Genomic DNA, 22,218 nt, shown 5'->3' on the forward strand with positions numbered 1-22,218 from the left:
ACGAATGAATGGCAAAGACACCCTAATGGATGTATGAATTGGAAAGATGGATGAACAGACTGACAGCAGATGGACAAGAGGATTGACGGACAGAAATACTGAGAGATGCTGCGACGGACAAACGGATGAATGGAATGTAGACAAGCCAATTGAGGGATGGATCCATACTTTGTCTGACTGAGCAGGAACGCTGGTGGTAAATTTCAACCAACACACTCACGTAGAAGTAATAAGTGATCACAGTTACTGACCATCGGCTGGACAGACCATTAGCTCTGTGGGATTGGCCAAGTCTTTGGCAGGAAGCCCATCAATGGCACCACTCACTGGGACAGCTCTGTCAGCAGAGAGGAGGCCTCCTTCAACAGGGGGCACCCAGCGTGGTATGTAAGTTACTCCTTCTCCCTCCAGCTCTCTGAGGTAGTACTCAATTATTTCTTTACCCTTGAACAAGTGAAGGACACAAGAGCTTAAGTTTGAACAAAAAAAAAAAAAAAAAAGAAAATCATAACTGAGGCAAATATTGAAGGCTAATAAAATATTCATAGACATGTTTTATAAACCAACCTTTTTAATGCTGCTAGCGTACTGTTTCATGGCAATCCTCTCTGCTGTGCTCTCAAAACCAAAGAAGGATTTCATGTCCATGCTAGCTGTCTGTTCAAAGCAAGTCCAGTCCTGATTCTCTGGATGAGCCTGCGGAGGACAAATCAAATAAACAAATCAAGAAAAAGGGTCATCTGACTAATGTAAGGATCAGCTATTACATTCTGAGATCATATTTATACCTTACACACAGTGTTGTAATCCATATAAAGAAATCATTATAATTAGTAAAAGACTTGTGAACACGGTTTAGATAATAGCCAGTAAATATAACAGGAGTATTATGCAAGCAACATAATCACACTCCGCAGAGATAATTCATGGTCTGGGATTCTACCAATAAAGCTCAGAACTGTTATTGGGACATTAAACAAAACAGTTTCACCATTAAAAAGACCCTGTTTTCCACCAAGCACGAATTATTGCATAGCCATTACAGAAAATACTATGAAAAGGTAAAACAACAAAGAAATAAACCTATTGTTGACCTGAATGTGTGTTTCACTCTCCTTACCATGTAGCTGCAGCACTCCCGCACAATGACTCTGCTGGAAAAGGTCTCGTTGTGGACCTCGATGTGAAGCGTCCTGTCTCTGCGGTTCAGCGTGTTCTTCTGAATAAAATACAGATATTCTACACCCGCAATCTACGTGCAGAACAAACAGAAATACAGGGTTGTTGAAAAAAACAATCTGATAACACCAACTGTTGTGTTTAATTCGTGGCTTCTGGTCTGTTAAGGGTTTAATTAGACATACTCGTTTGAGAAGTCGAGGGGCTTCAATGTCGATTGTGCAGCGTCTCTCCGTAACCACCACAGAGCCGTCTTTGCTTTCGCTTTGGTTGAGGATCTCACTGTCCACGAACAGAGGGATCAGCGGGCACTTTGGAAACCGTCTGGCATAAGCCTGAAACATGAGAAAACTCTTGTATCTTTGCAGTAGGGAGCATTCCCACATATGCCTGCTGTGTTCCACTTTGGGCTACAATTTGCTGACAGCACAGCATGGTAACATGTGAATGTCAGGTTCAAACACATTTAACAGATTTAAGAGTTTATGCAAAAGCATAATAAAAGTGTATGTACAGTGCAGAGCAACGACCTGCAGCTGTTCCAGAATTTACAAGCAATGATTCCTTTACGCATTACAGCCTACAGCACATGACCATCTGTCCACACCGATGGGAGCAGGGCTCACCTGTCGATGCTGATCGAGTCACGGCAGATACAGGATCTGATATAACAGCTGCATGTGTCTATGCAGCTCCTCGTGACAACGTTCTGACCGGTGACTGAGAGGAGAGAGAGAGCCCTAAAGCTTTATGAAGCGGACAGCTTTCCTACGTGGAGTCTTAATAACTTAAAATATTTCACTGCTAGGAGGCGACTCAGAGCACTCTTTCAGCTCCCCATTCGGTCATCCATTCAGAAATACATGTTGAAGATAAAAAGCTTAGTATCATCTATGTTATGGATGTAACTAATGATTATTTTGCTAATCAAATAATCTGTGGACTATTTTTTGATTAACCAATTAATAATCAGATAGCAAAATGTGCTAATTAGGAAATTGTCTACATACATTTGAACCAGGTGAAGCTAAAGCTATGTCACTTGAGAAGTTTTGGAAAGAGCATATTTACAGACAACAAAGGTTTTTTGTCTTAAATGCAAAATGTATTTATTTTTTGTACGGTTTTGGCCTAATTCCTGCTCTGATTGGGTCGTACTATCAGCAAATGGCAAATTTTAGAGTCTATATACTCCAATTAATGATTATTCAATTACTGAATTAGTTGACGATTATTTCAATAATCGATTGATCTGATTAATTGTTTCAGCCTTAATCTATATTAATAGAAGGAAATTATGACAGGAAAAAACGTGTGGAAAATATTATCCATGTTAATATCCGTAATTGGCTGGTTGGGTGCACTAGATACACTGTGCAACAAAAACAATATGAACCACTAAATGATAAAATACACCAGAAATTTTGGATGTGAAAAATTGTGGAAAAGTTCACAAAATTTTTTCTATCGATACCTCTCAGGCATCTAAGCATAAATATATAGAGGTCAAAAATTTAAACCTTCTACTGTGCTTCAAGTTCTGCACACCCAAAAAAACTTTGTGAGAAAACAACAGTCTCCATTTTTCACTCTATTATTGTTTCCTCTAGCTGGCCAATAATCTAATGAATTTAACCGAGGATCAGAAACAGTGTTTTATTCCTCAGGTGTTATTGATTAAATCTAATTCTGCAAGTGCCAACCTTTTGTACGAATCTTTGTAGAAGTGGAAAAAAAAAAAAAAAAAAAGCTGTGATAACCCGATTTATTTTTTTTAAAAGCCTGGTAGAGTCATAAAGATGTGTCATGAAAAGGACAACCAGGATGTCGCTGAGCGCACATTCAGTAATATCCAGGACACTGATTAGGACTGTTAGCTGGAGTAATAACTGTCACAGGCAGGATAAGCCAGGGGCTAATGAGAAAGCTCAGAGATAAATGGGAGCAGTGGACTGTGGTGGACTGGATGTTCCCCTCATAGGAGCTGTTATTAGTTTTCTACAGGGCTTCTATTAAAGCTATTCTCAGCATCCTGAAATTTTAGAAAATGAAAGAGTGAACTCTTTAAAGAATGAGGCATCAAAATATAAATATTTTTTTGCAAATGCTAACCATAAAATTTCATTTTTTAGGTTTGGCTAATTTGAAAGAAGTCATGCAGCAGCTGCACAGTAAACTGTCACTGCAGCAACACTGGCTTTGCTCCAAACAGTGGACATTGCATAAGCTTTTAGCTTAATGTATAACTGAAGAAATACAAAACACAAAGATCACGCTGTAAAATTGGGTAATATACAAAATTGCCTCCGTTGAAAATACACATTTATGTAACATCTGTCATATTTTTGCTTTGTAGAAAAAAAAAAAGAAAAACGGAGAGAAATGCAAGCTCAACCTTTGGGAATAAAGGTGAGAAATTGGAATACAAGTGGCTATTTTACTGTGCAGCGATTTTAGATTCTTGTGATATGATACCGTAAATAAAAAAACAGCATTTTCACAGAATTCACACAGAAACATCTCTTTTTTTGTACAAGTAATACATCAGTCAGAATAGTGTAACTAAAAAAATGGAAATTCTTAAAATTTTAAAGTGTAGTCATAATGTCGTCAGTATGTAAAGACGTGTTTTTACGGAAGTATTTTGCTGAACAGGTTACATTTTCAAAATATCCTAGTTATTTTTATGCTTCACTTTTCTAGGTAGTACCACCAAAGATACTAACAAATATTACGACATCAGTAGAAATTATTGGCAATCCACACACACACACACACACACACACACACACAATTTGGTTATATTATATTCTTGCCATAAACAATAATAATTCTGTAGGAGATTTATAATGCATAAAGTTTGAACATTAATAATCCAGAGGGAATATTAGCCGGGTTGTGACAACTGAAAGCAGTTAGAAGGCCCCTAATAAAAGTGTGTTTAAGCTTCATAAAACCTTGAACCAGCTCTGAGAGTAACGGAGGTATTAAAAATATATATATATATTTGCTGGTTAATTAATCAAGAGTTACCTTAATAAAATGGAAAGATCGTGCTTTCAGCATCTATATCATATCTGTCCATGTTTTTCACAACTTCTACTTCGGCGCTACACGTGAAACCATAAAACAGTTTAGAAACCCTAACCTTGTAAAACCTTGCTGTACCTTAATGCCAGCAACTGATCCATGCCTGTTTGAGAGCAGTTTTTTTTACCCTAAGATTTGTCAATAGTGCTGTAACTGCTTATGTAAATCTAGGTATGACAGGCCTTGACTTGGTTTTGTTTTTGAAACTGGAAATAATTCCAGACAGCAGAATTTGTCTCTTTTATAAATGGGAGAAAAGAGGACTGATCAACTGATTTATGACCTTTTGTTATCTTAGCCTTACGTCACATACAGTTTGCCAGCTCTGCATAATTAGGAAAGCCCAGTTTTAAAAGATACATTCTGTAACCAAGATCTCACATCGGGATTGCAAAAGGACTTGTTTTTGTTTGACTAATAATAACAAATTATTGTTTAATAATCTTAGCCAGTTATGAAGCATCACCAGAAACTTTACGTGCTAAGTTTTTACAGAGCCGTGTGTACTTCTAAACTAATATCCACTGCACACATGCTTAACATCTTACTAAAGGTTTAAAAATGTAGTATATGCGTTTACTTGGTGGTCAGGGTTGATGTCCCAGAAGACAGAAAAGACTACAGATATTTCCTTCTAACTGTTTAGCCTGTTTTAATACGTCTAGAACACAGCTCCAGATGTGATGTGTTTGAGTCCTGATTGAAACCCAAAAACTCACCGCCATTATTAACTCAAACGGCTGATTGTAGACCCGAACCGGGGACTGGTACTGCTGCACCATGGTTGAAGCTCAGTGGTCTCTGCGGAAGGACAGTCACGACACATTTGATCAAAATATGGCAGTCAGTTAGAAAAGCCGTGCTAAAAGTTAACGTCAAAATAGCTACGCAGCACTGTAATGAGAGAAACAAAAAAGCCACGCTAGCTACAGGACGATCATTTTTCATGGCATTCAAGTGGACAATAGTACAACTTGTTCTCGATTCTAAGACAAAAGACAAACTGTTACTCTTAACGGACTTCATAGTGTAGAAAACAACAAACCTGAATAACGCAAAACTTGAATTTCACTAGGAAAACGCTGATGCCTCAGTAAAGTTATCCGGCTAGAAGCGTATCGATAGTGTCAACCGACCACGTAAAGTCCTGCATAATGTTGGTTAAAGTGTAGTAAATTGAAAAAGAAAATACCGCAGAATACACAACTAACCGAAGGACATTGTGCGGTCAGCAGTTTGTTCGTCAAGGAGACCGACAGGTAACTCCGCCCCCTTTAGACAAACAGGAAGTGTTTTAAACTTTGTTCAATTCGCTGATGTTTTTTTAACCAATATGTGAATATAAGAACATTGTAATTAAATTAATGAGTTAGCATAAACTGTGATAGATAGCAACATTAAGTAGACACACGTCAAAGGTAGAAATAGACAGATAATATAATGTAAGTAGCTAATGATTTACAGCTATTTCTTTGTTTAATGTTAGGCCTCCTGAATCATTTATTACAGGCATAACATTTGTGTATTAAAAAGGTTGGTTTGTATTTGCCTGATGACATTTTCAAATCTTAAAGTTCATGTTTTTATTAGCTGGAAGTGAGAAATCATCATAATTTAAAGAAGTAAAGGCTGTTTAACTAATCTTTCTAATGGGTTTCACTTAGTGAATTGAGTTACTGATAAAATTAACTTTTTGATAATATTCTAATTTATTGAATGTGACAGTATACACGTGTGTGTGTTTTGCATGTGTAAAAAACAACACATTTTGCAATGTTTGTATCACTAGAAAAGTGAATGCACAGTGCACACTACAGTTTGTCACATATGGGATTGCAAAGCCACAGATCAGTTAGGGGGGCCCATCTGGCCCTTCTCTAATGCTAAAAAAGCCAGCAATGGGCATGTGAGTTTCAGAACTGAACCACTGAGCAACAGAAAAAGGTGGCCCTCTTCTGATGAATTGCATTTCTTTTAGATCATCTGGGTTCATGTTCATCATCTACCCAAGGAAAACATGGCACCAGAATAGATAGAGGGCTAGCTGTCAGAGGCAGTATGACATTTATCCAATGCTCTGTCTTGCCATCCTGCCATCCATGTGGATGTTACTTTGACCACCACTCACCATTCTCAACAAGACTGTGTTGACTGTGGATCACCTTCGGTTCCTAGTAACTACCCTTTCTCGAGACCTGAGGTGTTCCTCACACATTGACAGTGTTTGAAAAAAAAGGCCCATGACACACTTTACTTCCTGCTGCAACTCAAGAAGTACAATCTTTCACAAGAGGTGCTGCTCGTCTTCCACATTGACATCATCCAGTCTGTCCTCTGTTCATCCATTACTGTGTGGTTTGGCTCATCTACAAAACAGGACAGGTCCAAACTGCAACAAACAATTAGGTCTGCAGAGACATTTTCTTCATCCAGGACTTGTACAGGTCAAGGGTCAGGGAAAAGGCAGCAAACATCTCTGTCAACCCCTCACATCCTGGACACAAACTGTTTAGACTTTTACCTCAAGGTCAGCGCTACAGAGCACTAATGACAAAAACGACCCATCACAGAGACAGTTGTTTTCCCCAGGATGTCTCTCTGTGTAGCACAATGAACACTTCATAGCCAGAGTAGTCAGTTTTATGCATCGTACATAAAACTGATGTTTTATATGCAATGTATGGAAACTGAAGTCAAATTCTTTGTTTGTACTCACAAACTTGGCCATTTAGGCTGATTCTAATTCTGATATTTTTCTTTACATGCAGCTTAACAATGAAATACTTTTATTTAGTGTTTATAATTTCATAAAACTAAATGGAAACTGTTGATACAGACTTATTTTACGAGTGAAAGAAAAACAAAATCAAATGACAAAACCATTTTAAGAGAAATGTCACATTTCAGAGGAGGAAATTATAAAAGATTGATAAAACACTTGTAAAAGAAAAAAGAAATTATGAATTAGTATGGTAATAGTGAAACTGATTATTAAGTGTTTTGTTCAAAATATCTGTTTTAATCTATGTTCTCTTTTGGCTAAAGACAACTTTTCCCTTTTTTGAGAGATACAGGCTTGGTCAAATCAGGCTTGGTCAAATCAGATCATCAGTTACACATATGACTGCACCAGCAGGACATTGATTAGGGACAGCCCTTTTAGCAGAAAAGGGATCATGTTGAATTATCAGCAGTTAATGGCTGTTCTACACAAAAAGCATTTCCTTAATCACTTATTATAAATAGAGTGGTATAGAAGACAAAAAAGATCAAATCTTCTTCAACACATTTTATCACATTTTGTTTAATGACAGATAGGTGGCTTCATTATGTATATAGATTTTATATTATTTATACATGATTTAGACAGGAATTTCTGACAGAAAAAAAGAAAGTAACAAACACAACGAAAGGAAAGATGTCATTAACTAACTAGAACATATTTTTTCCTCATAGTCAAGTCAAATTAAACACTCCACCCCTGAATATTTGTAGGCAACTTAAGGGATACAGGTATTTTGTAAATAGTTTTGTTATTAATAGGAGCTATCAGCTTTTTTTTTTTTTTTTTTTTTTTTTTACCACATTCAGAAACTGACTCAGTGCTGTAATATAAGCTCAGTATAGTTTTATTCTTTGTTGTCACAATGCTTAGAAATAAATCTGTTGCAAAGCTTCTTTATATCCCTTTAAATTATGCCAGATTTGTAAGGAAAATGCATTTGTGGTTGAGCACCAACGTTGAGTTTGTGAGTTCTTTTCATTGAAACAAATCGTCTGTGCCAGTGCCAAACAGCTGTGATGATGTGGACGATATTTCCCTTCTTGGTGTCACCATGTGTCACCATGCAAAGGGAAACAAACTGGCTTTCCAAATGTATACAATTTATTGCCAAGAAGCATTTTTGCAGAAAAAAGAAGTAGAAAACACAAAACTCATTTTTTGGGGTGCAAGGTTTGGTAAAAAGAATATATAAACATAAAATTTTGATCAAACCCAAATAGATCAAAAGTGTTTTATTGACATAGTTTTAATTTGCATTTGTCAGAATTCATGATTGTATATGAGCCCAATAAAATTTCCCTGAACAGTTTGGTGAAAAATGTGGACCAAAGTTTCATTGTATTTGTGCTTTGTTGTTTAGAATGTAATTGAATGTATTTGCAAAACACATTTTTGAAGATGCATCTTTGTTCAATTTGTTTTCTCACTGATTGATCATATCTATTAGATTGAACCATCAAAGCATCAGAAGATGCATAATAGAAGCCTAATTGTAATTTTCTTTCGTGGTTTTGGCAGCATTAACTGAAAAGAGGTAAAATACATGAAGGAAGAAAGACTTTAAAATATATGTATGATGTGTGGCCATTATCTCATCAGACCCAGGCAGCTTTGATTTTCTGTTCTATCACAAAGGATTTAGCACATTAATCTTGAACAAAGTATCACGTTTGACAAGATTAATATGGCATGGAAATGATCGCTGATGTTTGTATAAAAGACTTAAGCCATCTGTGTCTCAACAGTGTCACATTTGCCATCCCATGGAGATACAGCTGGGGTCATATTGATACTCCTGAAACAACCTTGGCATGGCTAAATTGAAAGCTAATAGATGTGGCAGCCTCCAAAGGCTCTTGTAGTACAGCAGGGCGCATTCTGAATGGGGGAAATGAAGTCATGACAAGAAAGCTTTCCTTTTAATTTAAGTTCATAGAGATGGTTCTTCTCTAAATTCATACCACTTGCACAATCATTACTTTTTCACAAAACACCAAAAAGAAGATGGTCCTTTTTAAAAACACTGTTCAAAGTGGATTGGGGCTGTCAAAAGAGATCCATCAGTGCATGCTTTTCCCAATGTATTTCTCACGTTGTATTCCTTTTTTTTTCTGTGTGGGAGTTTTCACTGAGGGTAAAAATCTTGGTGTGTCTTTTCCATTTTTTCCGCTCTGGCTATGATCAAGCACCATAAAAAGCATGCTTGACTCTATTATGACAAAGATGATTACTTTGAAATTCATATCCTGTCTCCTGTATCCAACATCATAGCTGAAAAATATCACAATAACACAATGAGTCATCTATTTGCTTAGACTATAATAATCACATGCACTCTCGGATCTCTCAGGTGATCATTGCTTGGCAGAGAAAAATGTGGGCACTGAAGTTTACTCACTGTCTCATTTGAGCTGATCATATTCTCCTAGCTATTCTTTGTAATTAACTATGACTTTATCATTTATTTTTCTTTTGAAAACTCTTGTCCTATGGTGACTCCAAACAACTCACACACAGCTGAACTTACAGGGATTGGACAATGAAACTGAAACACCTGTCATTTTAGTGTGGGAGATTTCATGGCTAAATTGGACCAGCCTGGTAGCCAGTCTTCATTGATTCCACATTGCACCAGTAATTGCAGAGTGTGAATGTTCAATTAGCAGGGTAAGAGCACAGTTTTGCTCAAAATATTGAAATGCACACAACATTATGGGTGACATACCAGAGTTCAAAAGAGGACAAATTGTTGGTGCACGTCTTGCTGGCGCATCTGTGACCAAGACAGCAAGTCTTTGTGATGTATCAAGAGCCACGGTATCCATGGTAATGTCAGCATACCACCAAGAAGGACGAACCACATCCAACAGGATTAACTGCAGACGCAAGAGGAAGCTGTCTGAGAGGGATGTTCGGGTGCTAACCCAGATTGTATCCAAAAAACATAAAACCACGGCTGCCCAAATCACGGCAGAATTAAATGTGCACCTCAACTCTCCTGTTTCCACCAGAACTGTCCGTCGGGAGCTCCACAGGGTCAATATACACAGCCGGGCTGCTATAGCCAAACCTTTGGTCACTCATGCCAATGCCAAACTTCGGTTTCAATGGTGCAAGGAGCGCAAATCTTGGGCTGTGGACAATGTGAAACATGTATTGTTCTCTGATGAGTCCACCTTTACTGTTTTCCCCACATCCGGGAGAGTTACGGTGTGGAGAAGTCCCAAAGAAGCGTACCACCCAGACTGTTGCATGCCCAGAGTGAAGCATGGGGGTGGATCAGTGATGGTTTGGGCTGCCATATCGTGGCATTCCCTTGGCCCAATACTTGTGCTAGATGGGCGCGTCACTGCCAAGGACTACCTAACCATTCTTGAGGACCATGTGCATCCAATGGTTCAAACATTGTATCCTGAAGGCGGTGCCGTGTATCAGGATGACAATGCACCAATACACACAGTAAGTGTTTAACCCTTTCTCTCTCCTAGACATGGCGATTGACTGAGCTTAACTGTAACAAACTCTATGTGCTCTCTTTCAGACTCTAACCTTGAAAACTGGCTCAGAGTTTATCTGTTCTTTCTTTCTAGGTGAAACGACTAAAGGAGCTACATCCATTAACATTTACTTTTCCTTACCATAGAAAGTACTCCTGGATCAGTGCTTCTGTGTTCTTTTTGTGTCTCTGCTCTGTTCTCTCAAACCCCCAGTCGGTCGTGGCAGATGGCCGCTCACACTGAGCCTGGTTCTGCTGGAGGTTTCTTCCTGTTAAAAGGGAGTTTTTCCTCTCTACTGTCGCTACATGCATGCTCAGTATGAGGGATTGCTGCAAAGTCAACGCCAGTGACTGTCCACTGTCTCTACATGCTCATCCGGGAGGAGGGAATGCTGCGAGTCACTGACTGGATGCAATCTGCTGGGTTTCCTTAGAAAAAAAAAACTTTTTATCCAATTTGAATAAAAAGCTAACTCCGACTGCACTGTTCAATGGTTAGGATTAATTGGAATGTATGTACCTGACTGTTGTGAAGTGCCTTGAGACAACATGTGTTGTGAATTGGCGCTATATAAATAAAACTGAATTGAATTGAATTGAAGACTGGTGAAAGATTGGTTTGATGAACATGAAAGTGAAGTTGAACATCTCCCATGGCCTGCACAGTCACCAGATCTAAATATTATTGAGCCACTTTGGGGTGTTTTGGAGGAGCGAGTCAGGAAACGTTTTCCTCCACCAGTATCACGTAGTGACCTGGCCACTATCCTGCAAAAAGAATGGCTTAAAATCCCTCTGACCACTGTGCAGGACTTGTATATGTCATTCCCAAAACGAATTGACGCTGTATTGGCCGCAAAAGGAGGCCCTACACCATACTAATAAATTATTGTGGTCTAAAACCAGGTGTTTCAGTTTCATTGTCCAACCCTTGTATATCTGTGACAAAAGGAGATTGTTTATCCATTGCATATTGTTCATGAAGGCTACAACCACAAACTCCAATGCATTTTAGTAGGATTTTATGTGATATCCTAAACTTTGAACATCTCACTAAGCACTTTTCAGTCTATTATCAAAAAAATTGATGGGTATGGCACAAGTGCAAACATACCAAGAAATGACTGTCCACCTAAACTGAAAGACCAGACAAGGAAAGTATTAGAGTAGCAGCCAAGAGGCCATGGTGACCCTGGAGGAGCAGCATAGATCCACAGCTTAAGTGAGAAACTATGTTAAAAGGACCACACTCCACAAATCTGGCCATTATGGAGGTGGCAAGAAGAAGGCCAATGTTGAAAGTAAGCCATAAGAAGTCCTGTTTAAAGTTGCCACATTCCTTGTAGGGGACAAAGCAAATAAGTCGACAAAGGTGATCTAACTTGAGGCAAACATAACTGGACATTTATGGCCACATGCAAAATGTTACGTGGGACAAAAAACTTTGCATGCACATCATTCTTCAATTCAATTCAATTCAATTCAAAAATACTTTATACTTTTTTAATACTTTTTTGAACACACCTTTACTACACTGAAACATGGTGCGTACAGCCTCATGCTGTAGGGATGCTTCACTTTACTATTGTAATAGTTGATTTGATGATGGATGGGGCTAAATACTGGCCAAGTCTGGAGGAAAGCCTGTTAGTGTCTGCAACATGCTTGAGCTTGGGCAGAGGTTAAGGCATTCCAGCTAAAGCCACAGCTACAATGGAATGGTTTAGATAGACAAATAATATTCATAAATTAAAATGGCAGAATAAAAGCCCAGACCTAAACACAACTGAAAATCTGTGTCAAGAATTGTCAGAAAAATGTATAAAAACCCCGCTTTTAATTCAACTGGGCTTGAGCTATTTTGCAAAGAAGAATCAGAATCAGAATCAGCTTTATTGCCAAGTTCGTGCATACAAACAAGGAATTTGACTCCGGTACACTTTGCTCTTTTGTTCTGTTTTTGCATTTCAGAATATACAAATTTACAATTTACAATGTACAATATACAATGTACAATGCAATATTCTGCATTACAGAATATACAAATTTACAATTTACAGTGTACAATATACACATATCTAATAGAAAAGGTGCATTTGCAACATCTGTATGCTGTTGTTCTGTACTCTATTGAATGTTCAACAGAGAAACAGCCTGGGGGAAGAAACTGTCTTTGTGGCAGCTGGTTTTAGTAAATAGTGCTCTGTAGCAACGGCCTGAAGGTAAAACTCTAAACAGTTTATGTGCAGGGTGTGTGGGGTCTGCAGAGATTTTGGCAGCTCTTTTCTTGACCCTAGACCTGTATAAGTCCTGGATGGAGGGAAGGTCAGCTCTGATTATTCTCTCTGCATTCCTGATTATTCGTTGCAGTCTGGACCTGTCCTGTTTTGTGGATGAGCCAAACCACACTGAGATGGATGAAGACAGGACAGATTGAATGATGGCAGTGTAGAAGATGACCAACAGCTCCTGTGGAAGGTTGAACGTCTTGAGTTGCCTCAGGAAATACAGTCTCTGCTGGGCCTTCTTTCGAACAGTGTCTATGTGCGAAGACCATCTCAGGTCCTCAGAGATGGTGGTTCCTAAGAACCTGAAGTGGTCCACGGCCGATACAGTGTTGTTGAGGATGGTGAGGGGGGTGTATGGGGGTGGTGTTCTCCGAAAGTCCACCATTTCCACAGTCTTGAGTGGGTTCAGTTCAAGGTAGTTCTGACCGCACCAGTGTACCAGCCGATCCACCTGCTGTCTGTATGCAGACTCATCACCGTCCTGGATCAGTCCAATGACAGTGGTGTCGTCTGCAAACTTAAGGAGTTTCAAGGACGAGTCCGATGAGGTGCAGTCATTTGTGTACAGAGAGAAGAGGAGTGGGGATAGAACACACCCCTGGGGGGCACCAGTACTTATTGATCTGGATCGGGAGATGCTCCCCAGTCTCACCTGCTGCTGTCGGTCCGTCAGGAAGCTGTTGATCCACTGACAGGTGGAGGCTGGGACGTTGAGCTGTGTGAGCTTCTGGTGGAGGATGTCTGGTATGATGGTGTTGAAGGCCGAGCTGAAGTCTACAGACAGGATCCTGGCGTACGTCCCTGGACGGTCGAGGTGTTGCAGGATGAAGTGTAGACCTAAGTTAACAGCATCATCTGCCGATCTGTTTGCTCGGTAAGCAAATTGCAGGGGGTCCAGCAGGGGGCCTGTGATGTCTTTCAGGTGCTTCAACACCAGCCGCTCAAAGGATTTCATGACCACAGAGTAGGCTACAGGCCTGTAGTCATTTAATCCTAGGATGGTGGGTTTCTTGGGAACCGGGATGATGGTGGATCATTTGAGGCAGGAGGGGACCTCACATTTCTCCAGTGATTTGTTGAAGATCCTTGTGAAGATCGGAGCGAGTTGATTTGCACAGGCTTTCAGGCATGATAGGGAGACGTTATCAGGTCCTCCAGCTTTCTTTGTTTTCATGCGCTGAAAGAGCCTGTTTACATCTTCCTCGGAGATCTTTAGTGCAGGCAGAGGATCTGATGGTGGGGGGTTGGTTGCTTTATGGGAGGAATTTGTTCCTGAATGGGATGTGGAGGGGATGATTTGAGGTGTGAATAGCTTCTTGTCATGTCTGCAGCAGAAGCCATTCAGACGGTTGGCCAGGAGACGACTCTGTTCAGGATGTATTGTATTTCTACTGCTCTTGTAGGCAGTCAGGTTTCTCAGACCAGTCCATACAACTGAAGTGTCACCAGTAGAAAGGCTGTTCTTAAGCTTCTCACTATAGCTTCTCTTAGCTGCTTTGATCTCTTTTGTTGGTTTGTTCCTGGCCTGTCTGTACCGCACCCAATCTCCACTGCTGTGAGCTTCTTCCTTTTCCCTGCACAGATTCCTGAGGTGTGGAGTAAACCATGGCTTATTGTTCCCAACGGTGCAGAAGGTCTTGGTCTGCACACACATGTCCTCACAGAAACTGATGTATGATGTCACCACATCAGTTAGTTGGTTTAAGTCAGTGGCTGAGGTTTCAAAAACAGTCCAGTCTGTGCATTCAAAGCAGGCCTGTAGCATCTGCTTTGATTCCTCAGTCCACTTCTTAACAGTGTGAACCTTGGGTTTGGAAGCTCTTAGTCTCTGTCTGTAGGTTGGGATGAGGTGGATTAGATAATGATCCGAAAAACCCAGAGCAGCCCTGGTAACAGCATGATATGAGTCCTTTACAGGACTCATATCCTGCTGTGTAACAATGGTCCAGTGTGTTTTGGTCTCTGGTGGGACACTTAATATGCTGTCTGTATTTGGGGAGTTCATGGGAGAGGTTTGTTCTGTTAAAATCTCCCAGTATTATGATGAAAGAGTCCAGGTATTTTTTCTCCACGTCTGTAATCAGCTCAGCAAGATGTTTTTCAGCAGCAGAAGTGCAGCCATGCGGTGGAAAATATGAGCCGATTATTATAAACGAGGAAAACTCTCGGTGAATAAAACGGTTTACAGATTATGGAAAATGTCTCCAGATCCGGGCTACATGTTTTTCCCAGCACTTTTACGTCTCTGCACCAACCTTCATTTATATAAAAGCAGATTCCGCCTCCTCGCTTCTTCCCCGATAGCTCCGCGCTGCGATCCGCTCTGAACAGCTGGAAGTCCGGCAACAGCAGTGCGCGGTCTGGGATGTTTTCACTCAGCCATGTCTCGGTAAAGCAGAGAACCGTTGATCTGCGGAGGTCCGTGTTTTTACCGGTGAGAAGAAGCAGCTCGTCCATCTTGTTGTTGAGAGAGTGGACATTTGCCAGGTGGATTGAAGGCAGTGGTGTGCGAAGTCCCTAAAATGGGCACATATTTCAGTCTTTACATGTTTCAAGCTGATACAAACATACCTAAAAGACTTGTGCCTGTCGTTACAGTAAAAGGTGGTTCTACAAAATATTTACTCAGTGGAGCTGAAGAGAAACTAAAATAAAAGAAAATGAGAAATTTTCCATTAAATTATAATTTGTAACAACATTTAAAAAAATGTCTGATGGAAAAAAGGAAAACTTGTACTTGCATATGTTTCTGCTTGGGATATGCCTTGTATTTCTACAATAAATATGCTGAATGTAGTGCAGATGAGATTTTCAGGATTTGCATCCTGAAACTTTGCTCTTTTCCTCTTTTTGTGTCTCTGGGTATGAGGGTGGAAAATGGGTGAATTAAAACGTGAACTATGTAAAGACAACTAGAAAAATAAAAAGACTGAGCAGAATTAGCTGTGGGGAAGCTGAAAAGAGTTTTAGATATACACAGAACCTTTCTAAAAGCCTCATTATTTAGACACATGAAATCAGTCTTTCACAATTTCAATTAGGGTAGCCATTCATTTAAACCAAACATTCAACGCTGGGAAGCAGCCTACACTCTGAAGTGTCATTTTATTGACAGATATACAGTACAATAACAACCGAAACAGCCGTCAAAAACAACCATGCTGTTGGAAAATGTAGCAAGTGCAATAATTTGCCAAAGCCTTACAAAGAAACATAATACTGTGGGAACATCAATGTTTGTTGTATAAATGATGGTGTTCATGTAGAAAGTCATCCTTTGGCTGGCATGTCTTAAGATGTCATTGTTTTGATCTGTATCAACAGAAATGTTAATTAAGGGAGGAGAGATCTTTAAAACAAAACACAGAAAACAGTATCATTAAAGTAACGACACAAGATAATTTTCAAAGTGTTTCTTTGTTAGGCTTTGCTTTCACTTTCAGTTATTAGATTCAATTACAAAGTTTAAATGTATTGTTTTTTTCTTTTTTAAAACCCATTTCACTTAACTAAAAAAGCAGAGCAAAAACATTTTTTGCACATTTTTAAAGTCATATGTATATCTCAGGGGACTCGGTTGCTTAGTATGGGTGCAAGAGCTATTAAATGGTGCTTGTACATATACATGAGTGGATGGAAAAGCTTTGTAATGAGTCCTTTGGTGCTGTACTGGTTTTATTATAAAATCCAGCTAGGATTGTGTACGCATAATGATGCTTTTATGTACCTTATTGTTGTGGATTTTCGGTTCATGTAATGTAAAATGTTTTTTTTCTAAACAACAAAAACCTTTTTAGTACAGGGAGTAATTTTATGATAATTGTGAGGGTAGGGATTAAAAGTCTTAAATTAACATGGCAGATACAAATTCCACTTAAAGATACATTAAGTCAAACTAATACCCTTGTTGCTTTCTTGTGATTCAAGGCGCAAAGTTTCAGTCAGATACTGCTGATCAAATGCACTTGGTTAACTGATCATCAGCAAGTGTGGCCACCTCTGTTAAAGGAGCTGTTTTGTCTGTTTGCTGGTCTGGAGCTTAAAGGTGTGTTAACACATTGTCAGGATGGCAAGACATCAGCCATGACCTTAGAGAACTACTACAATTGTTGCTGCCTATCAGTCTGGGAAAGGTTAGGAGGCTATTTCCAAATAATTTCAAGTCCATCATTCTAACCTGAGTGGAAAACATTTAAGACAGTTGTCAATCTTCCCAGGAGTGGACGTCCCAGCAAATTCACCCTGAGGTCAGATTGTGCAATGTTAAGAGAAATTGGAAAAACCTAAAATGCTCTATTTCAGACTCTGCAACCCTCCGTAAGGAGTGCTAAATGTTGCTAAACGTTAAAGTTGGTAGCAGAACAAGTAAAAAAGAGACTAAACAAGTACAACTTGAATGGGAAGGTTGCCAGTAGAAAGCTTTATCTGTCTAGAAAAGGGTGGCTGCAACACAATTAAGGAGCAAACTTTTAAAAACATTTCAGAATAATTTTGCTTTCCAATAGCCAAGGAAGGAAATGTGTGAAAAAAGCACCTTTTTGAGAATTTCTCCAAAATAAAATACAGTTTATGTGATCAAAGAGAGCAAAAGAGAAATAAACAGATGTAAATAGGATGGCAAAGGCCAGGTTGCAAAGGCTACATAATGACATGTAAAATATAAAAATTGGCCTATGACATCTTTATCTACATTTTGAAGAAAGGTGCACGGATCTAAGCTTGTTTATGTTGTGAGTCCTGTAGTACATAAGGATAAATATATTCAGTTTTCACCTGTGTTAACTGAACTTAAAACTCGTTTTGGGGGAATTTTAACACTGAAAACGTCTATTCACATATCAGTTACCCCCTACATTTTTTCATTCTGGCACACAGCCTGCTCTGAGCTCCTCTGTACACCACGGTAATGTATTCTAATGTCAAATGTGAAGCCATCTGTCTGACTGTTACAATTGAAACAAGAACAACGTGCAGCAGAACAGTGATTCAGTGCACAGCAGCAAACTGACAACAGAATGGCTGAAAAAAAAAACCCTATCAAAACCATTCAAAACAATTGAACATGGCTCAGTTGAACTCTGGAGCTCAACTTGATAAAAATCGTTTGATTGGATGTCAAATACAATGGACAGAAATTCCTCCAAAACAATATAAGAGACTGACAAAGTGGTACAGCAAAAGATTACTTCGAGTTACATCTGTTAAAGGCTTTTTTACTTATCCCGAGTGGAAACTTTTTTTCCCTTGACTGCACAAGTTGGTGGGACAAAAGTATTTTCTATAGTAGCAAAAGTGGTGAAAATGTTCTGCAGACCTCCCTAGGGAGATCTTATATAGCTTCTCCAGCACAGCCAGTTGAAATAGTTAAGGCTTTTAAAGCATTTTTACTGTGAGTGCAAGTCTTGCAGCAGAGAAAGACAGTTTCTTAAAATAAAATGACATGAAATACATATCAGTAATATCTGAAATCTTTACAGTTAAGAATAGATAACCCATCTGTCTCAGCAACAGTCAGAGCTCTTTAGGATTTAGGATGAAACACCAGGCTGTCACATTAAAATTTATAGGACCTCTTGAATATTTCTCCAGGCCCTTTCAAAGCCACTGCAGTTTTTATGTAACAGCCAGAGAGGTTCCAGCGTGCAATCTGCCATAAGGTAAAACCTGTAACTGAATTACTTCAACTAGTAGAACATTTGGTTTGCACAAAGTTTGTGTTGTGACTATGAATCTGTAAATATTATTTAATATTAATATTTTATCAAATAATATTTCAGTCTGTTAAGGGTTGTCCTGTGAATACCAGCCCAATAAGGCGGTGGTATTAGGACAAAATCAAAAGGGTGAGCCAAGCTCTGACATTATTGAACAGCAAAACTCTGCACACACATGGAATAAATTCACACAATTTCTTAAAATACAAGACTTTATTAACAAAAATAAGTCAACTCAAAGTCAAACATATTTCAATCAACAAACTCTTTACTATGCTAAAACAATCCAACTAAACTACCAAGCAGAATTAAATAATAAGGAAGACTAATGGGCTATGTACAATATAAACAAGTTGATTAAAGATGATTGGAAATCATGACTGAAGGAGTGATGCAACATTACCATGCAATGTTTATGTTTGAGAACCAAGGATTATCTTGAAGAATCTGGAAATGAAGTGAAGTTAGTCTTGGAACTAACTTAGGCAATAATCAGCAAACGTTTAGACAACCATTCACAATGCAAGATCAGATAAAATATTATTTTAATAAAATAATGTTTTAAAGAATGATCTGCTGAATAAAACCAACCTTCTGGATGACTAATTCTCAACGGGGTCTCATTAGCTGCCTTTACTTATTGAAATAATATTCAAAGAAATATTATTAGGGAAATGGTAAGATATTCAAGGAAATATTTTGGAGAAGAGCCAAATCTTTCTGGAGAAATGGGGCTTAATTGTGTTACTTAGTTATCAAGTCTAGCAGAATAATGTTTAGGGAAATATAATTTACTGGATTGAAACTAACAACCTTTCTGGGTAAATATTCTTTAGCAGGCAAGCACGTGTTCTTAGCTGTTAGCAGTTAAAGCTAACAAAAGAAGCTGATAGCTTAGCACCAGAATCAAACACAAACCTTTAAAATACCATTAATAAAAGGGTTAAAATGTATAGGTGTGGACGGCGCGTTATGGCCGATCTTTTGTGTTTGAAATTACCCTTTAAATAAAGTTTGTCTTAACTTTAAAAACACACAAACACGGAACACAAAACTGAGCACGTGTGCTGCAGATAGCCTGCTAGCACTAAGATAGCAGAGTTTCACAAACAAAACAAAACTTCATAAAATGAAAACGTTCAGATCATTTCACCCCAAATCTCTCTGCCCAAACCCGAACCTCATATGAACCATGCTGAGGAGGAGTTGTCCGGGTGACGACAAAGTTTGAAGAAAGCTCTGTGAACAAAGGGTTAGCTTCCAACTAACCTCCGGAGCAGTGGCTGGGCGGCTTGCTCTGTCCGCTGACCACACTGCACGTTAACTGCCATAACCACGGTGATGCGGTGCCGTTGTCCTTATTTCAGATCGGGAAACTGCTCCACTCGGGTCGTAGAGACGATGTCTCTGCAGGGAACTCTGGGAACAGTTTGCTGTCTGTAAATCTCAGAGAGAAAATCAAGCAACGCTTGTACCTTAATCACCCGTTCATGAATGAATACTGGATACACAGACAGTAATTCATTCGTACTTAACTTTGTGCATATGATCGCGTGATCTTATGACACCCTTGGATCCAGTTTGAAGAGTTTATGTCTGCCAGCAAAGAGACATTAGCACGCTGTGTCTCTCTGTCCAGGCCCCAGGGTGACCCGCGTAGAAGAGATCGGTTCCTTGGGAAGGTGGGGGTTTTATACGAGCAGTGGCATCATGGGAAGTCCGCTGCCCCCTTCCTAAGTTGCTGGAAGTCGGTTATTGCAATTTATTGTGAAAGTTCCAGAAAAGTCTGTACTGCATATTGATGTTTTAATCCATGGCTGTGGGTCCCAACATTTGCATTAGAACAAACTGGAAATGATACATGTCGTTTACGTTTTTACACTTTTAGACATTCTATCCCAAACCAGGGATAGAATGATGTTTTTTTATGGGAGCACAAAAAAGTTCATTATTGTGAAGTGGAAGGAAAATCATTTTTCAGGGTTTCAAAATTGTTTGCACATAATAGAAGTCTGAAAATGTGATGTGCGTTGGGTTCAGCCTAGTCTATTCTTCTATGCTTAAATAAAATTCAGTGCTACTAACTTTCTTTAGATGTCACCTAATTAGAATGTAGAATACACCTGTGTGTAATTTAATGTCAATTTGAATACAGCTGCTCTGTTAAGGCTTCAGAGGTTGAACAAACATCATCATGAATAACAAAGAAAAACCATCAGACAGATCAGGCATGAAGTTGTGGAGAAATTTAAGCTAAGATGGCTCCTAAAACAATATCAGAGCACTGTTTAATTTATCATACAAAAATGGAAAGAGTGTAGCACAGCTGCAAATCTACCAAGACTTGTCCATCTGCATAAACTGACAGATTGGGTGAGGAAAACATTAACTAAAGAGGTGGCAAATACGGAATGAAAATAAGTTTTTATGGCAGAAATTTTTATCCTAATTAAGACTGGCTGCAAACCCACTGTGTTGGCTCATGTAAATACTGTGCAACTGCAATTCTGGTCTGCTTTGTCTTAATATGCGCCAAGAAAACGGAAGAGGAATAAGTAAATGTCATACTAAAAAAAATCTGTTTGCATTATAGTTTTAATTTAACTTTAGCTTCAGCAGAAATCTCTGTTACTGTGGCAAAGGATCATGATCCATTCCACCTCAGACTATTACACTTTGTTCTCAGGAGGGAGCCGTTGTGTCAGTTTTCTTTCAGGAGAGTGTTAGGCATCCAGCCGTCCAAATATCAGCATGGTCCCACTTTCCAATAATCATGGTGCTATAACATACAAAGGGTAATGAAATACATCACATCCATCTTCTATAAAACCTCACATCAAGCTTGGTCAGCTTCTGGTACAACCCCTCAGGCTACAAACTGAACCGGAGCAGAAGCGAGGAGTGATTTATGAAATCCCATGCTCCACATCTAAGAGGAAAAAAAACAAAGTATTTCAGTGCGCGCACGTTCAAAGAAAGATCAAGCACGGCAGGAAAACTTGAAATTTGCCGTCTAAAATCACTCTGGGACAGAAAATTATGTTACATTCTGGCAGTGGGCTAAAATAATTACATCAGTGAGGAATGCATTCCAGCATTGGATTAAGAGGCTGTGGAGGATAGGAAACAGACCCAGCAGGCAGTGAGACGAGATGAGAGGGGAGAACTGCTTCTACACACAAAACAACATTATGTGCCACATTCTTGATTCTTTTGGCTAAATGTGCCTTGCAAGTAGCCTGGATATAGTCACAATCAGAGGTATTCCCACCATTATATGGTAAACAACAAACCGGTTTATGTGGCATTGAAATCCACATGAAAGGAGTAGGGATATCATTGTTTCATAAGGGTAAATGTAACAGTGTTAGTCATCAAAACATTCATTCTTTAGATTTTCATACTCTGATTTGATTGACTGTTGTGAGAAAGGGGACTTTTTTGCATAACTTTGAATTATAAGACCCCACATAAAGGGAAAAATCTGATGTTTAAGGGTCACAAAACCTTAAAAATAGTGAATGTATGAAATATAAATCAAAATCTGCCCATGAATTCCATTTCAAAGTGAATAAGTAATGTTTTGCTAATGCAGACCACGCATAATAGTAAAAATGAGATGAAAAATATAAAAGGCTGAACTCTGAAAATATTTGGCTGGAGATC

General features: G+C 39.0%; 1 protein-coding gene across 2 annotated transcripts in view; it reads right to left on the minus strand.

The window, feature by feature from the left end:
- LOC124865009 (SEC14-like protein 1) overlaps positions 1-5,524 on the minus strand; it is a 30,631-nt gene extending 25,107 nt beyond the window's left edge. For both annotated transcript variants that reach the window (XM_047359995.1, XM_047359996.1), the window contains exons 1-6: positions 5,315-5,524; positions 4,989-5,070; positions 1,365-1,514; positions 1,121-1,252; positions 568-696; positions 252-444 (exon numbers count right to left, since the gene is read on the minus strand). In XM_047359995.1, the coding sequence (XP_047215951.1) occupies positions 252-444; positions 568-696; positions 1,121-1,252; positions 1,365-1,514; positions 4,989-5,051 (667 nt within the window). In that variant the 5' untranslated portion in view covers positions 5,052-5,070; positions 5,315-5,524. The remainder of the gene's footprint in view (positions 1-251; positions 445-567; positions 697-1,120; positions 1,253-1,364; positions 1,515-4,988; positions 5,071-5,314) is intronic.
- Between the last annotated feature and the right edge of the window lie 16,694 nt (positions 5,525-22,218).

Source organism: Girardinichthys multiradiatus, chromosome Y, assembly GCF_021462225.1.
Source record: "Girardinichthys multiradiatus isolate DD_20200921_A chromosome Y, DD_fGirMul_XY1, whole genome shotgun sequence".
Classification (NCBI taxonomy): Eukaryota; Metazoa; Chordata; class Actinopteri; order Cyprinodontiformes; family Goodeidae; genus Girardinichthys; species Girardinichthys multiradiatus.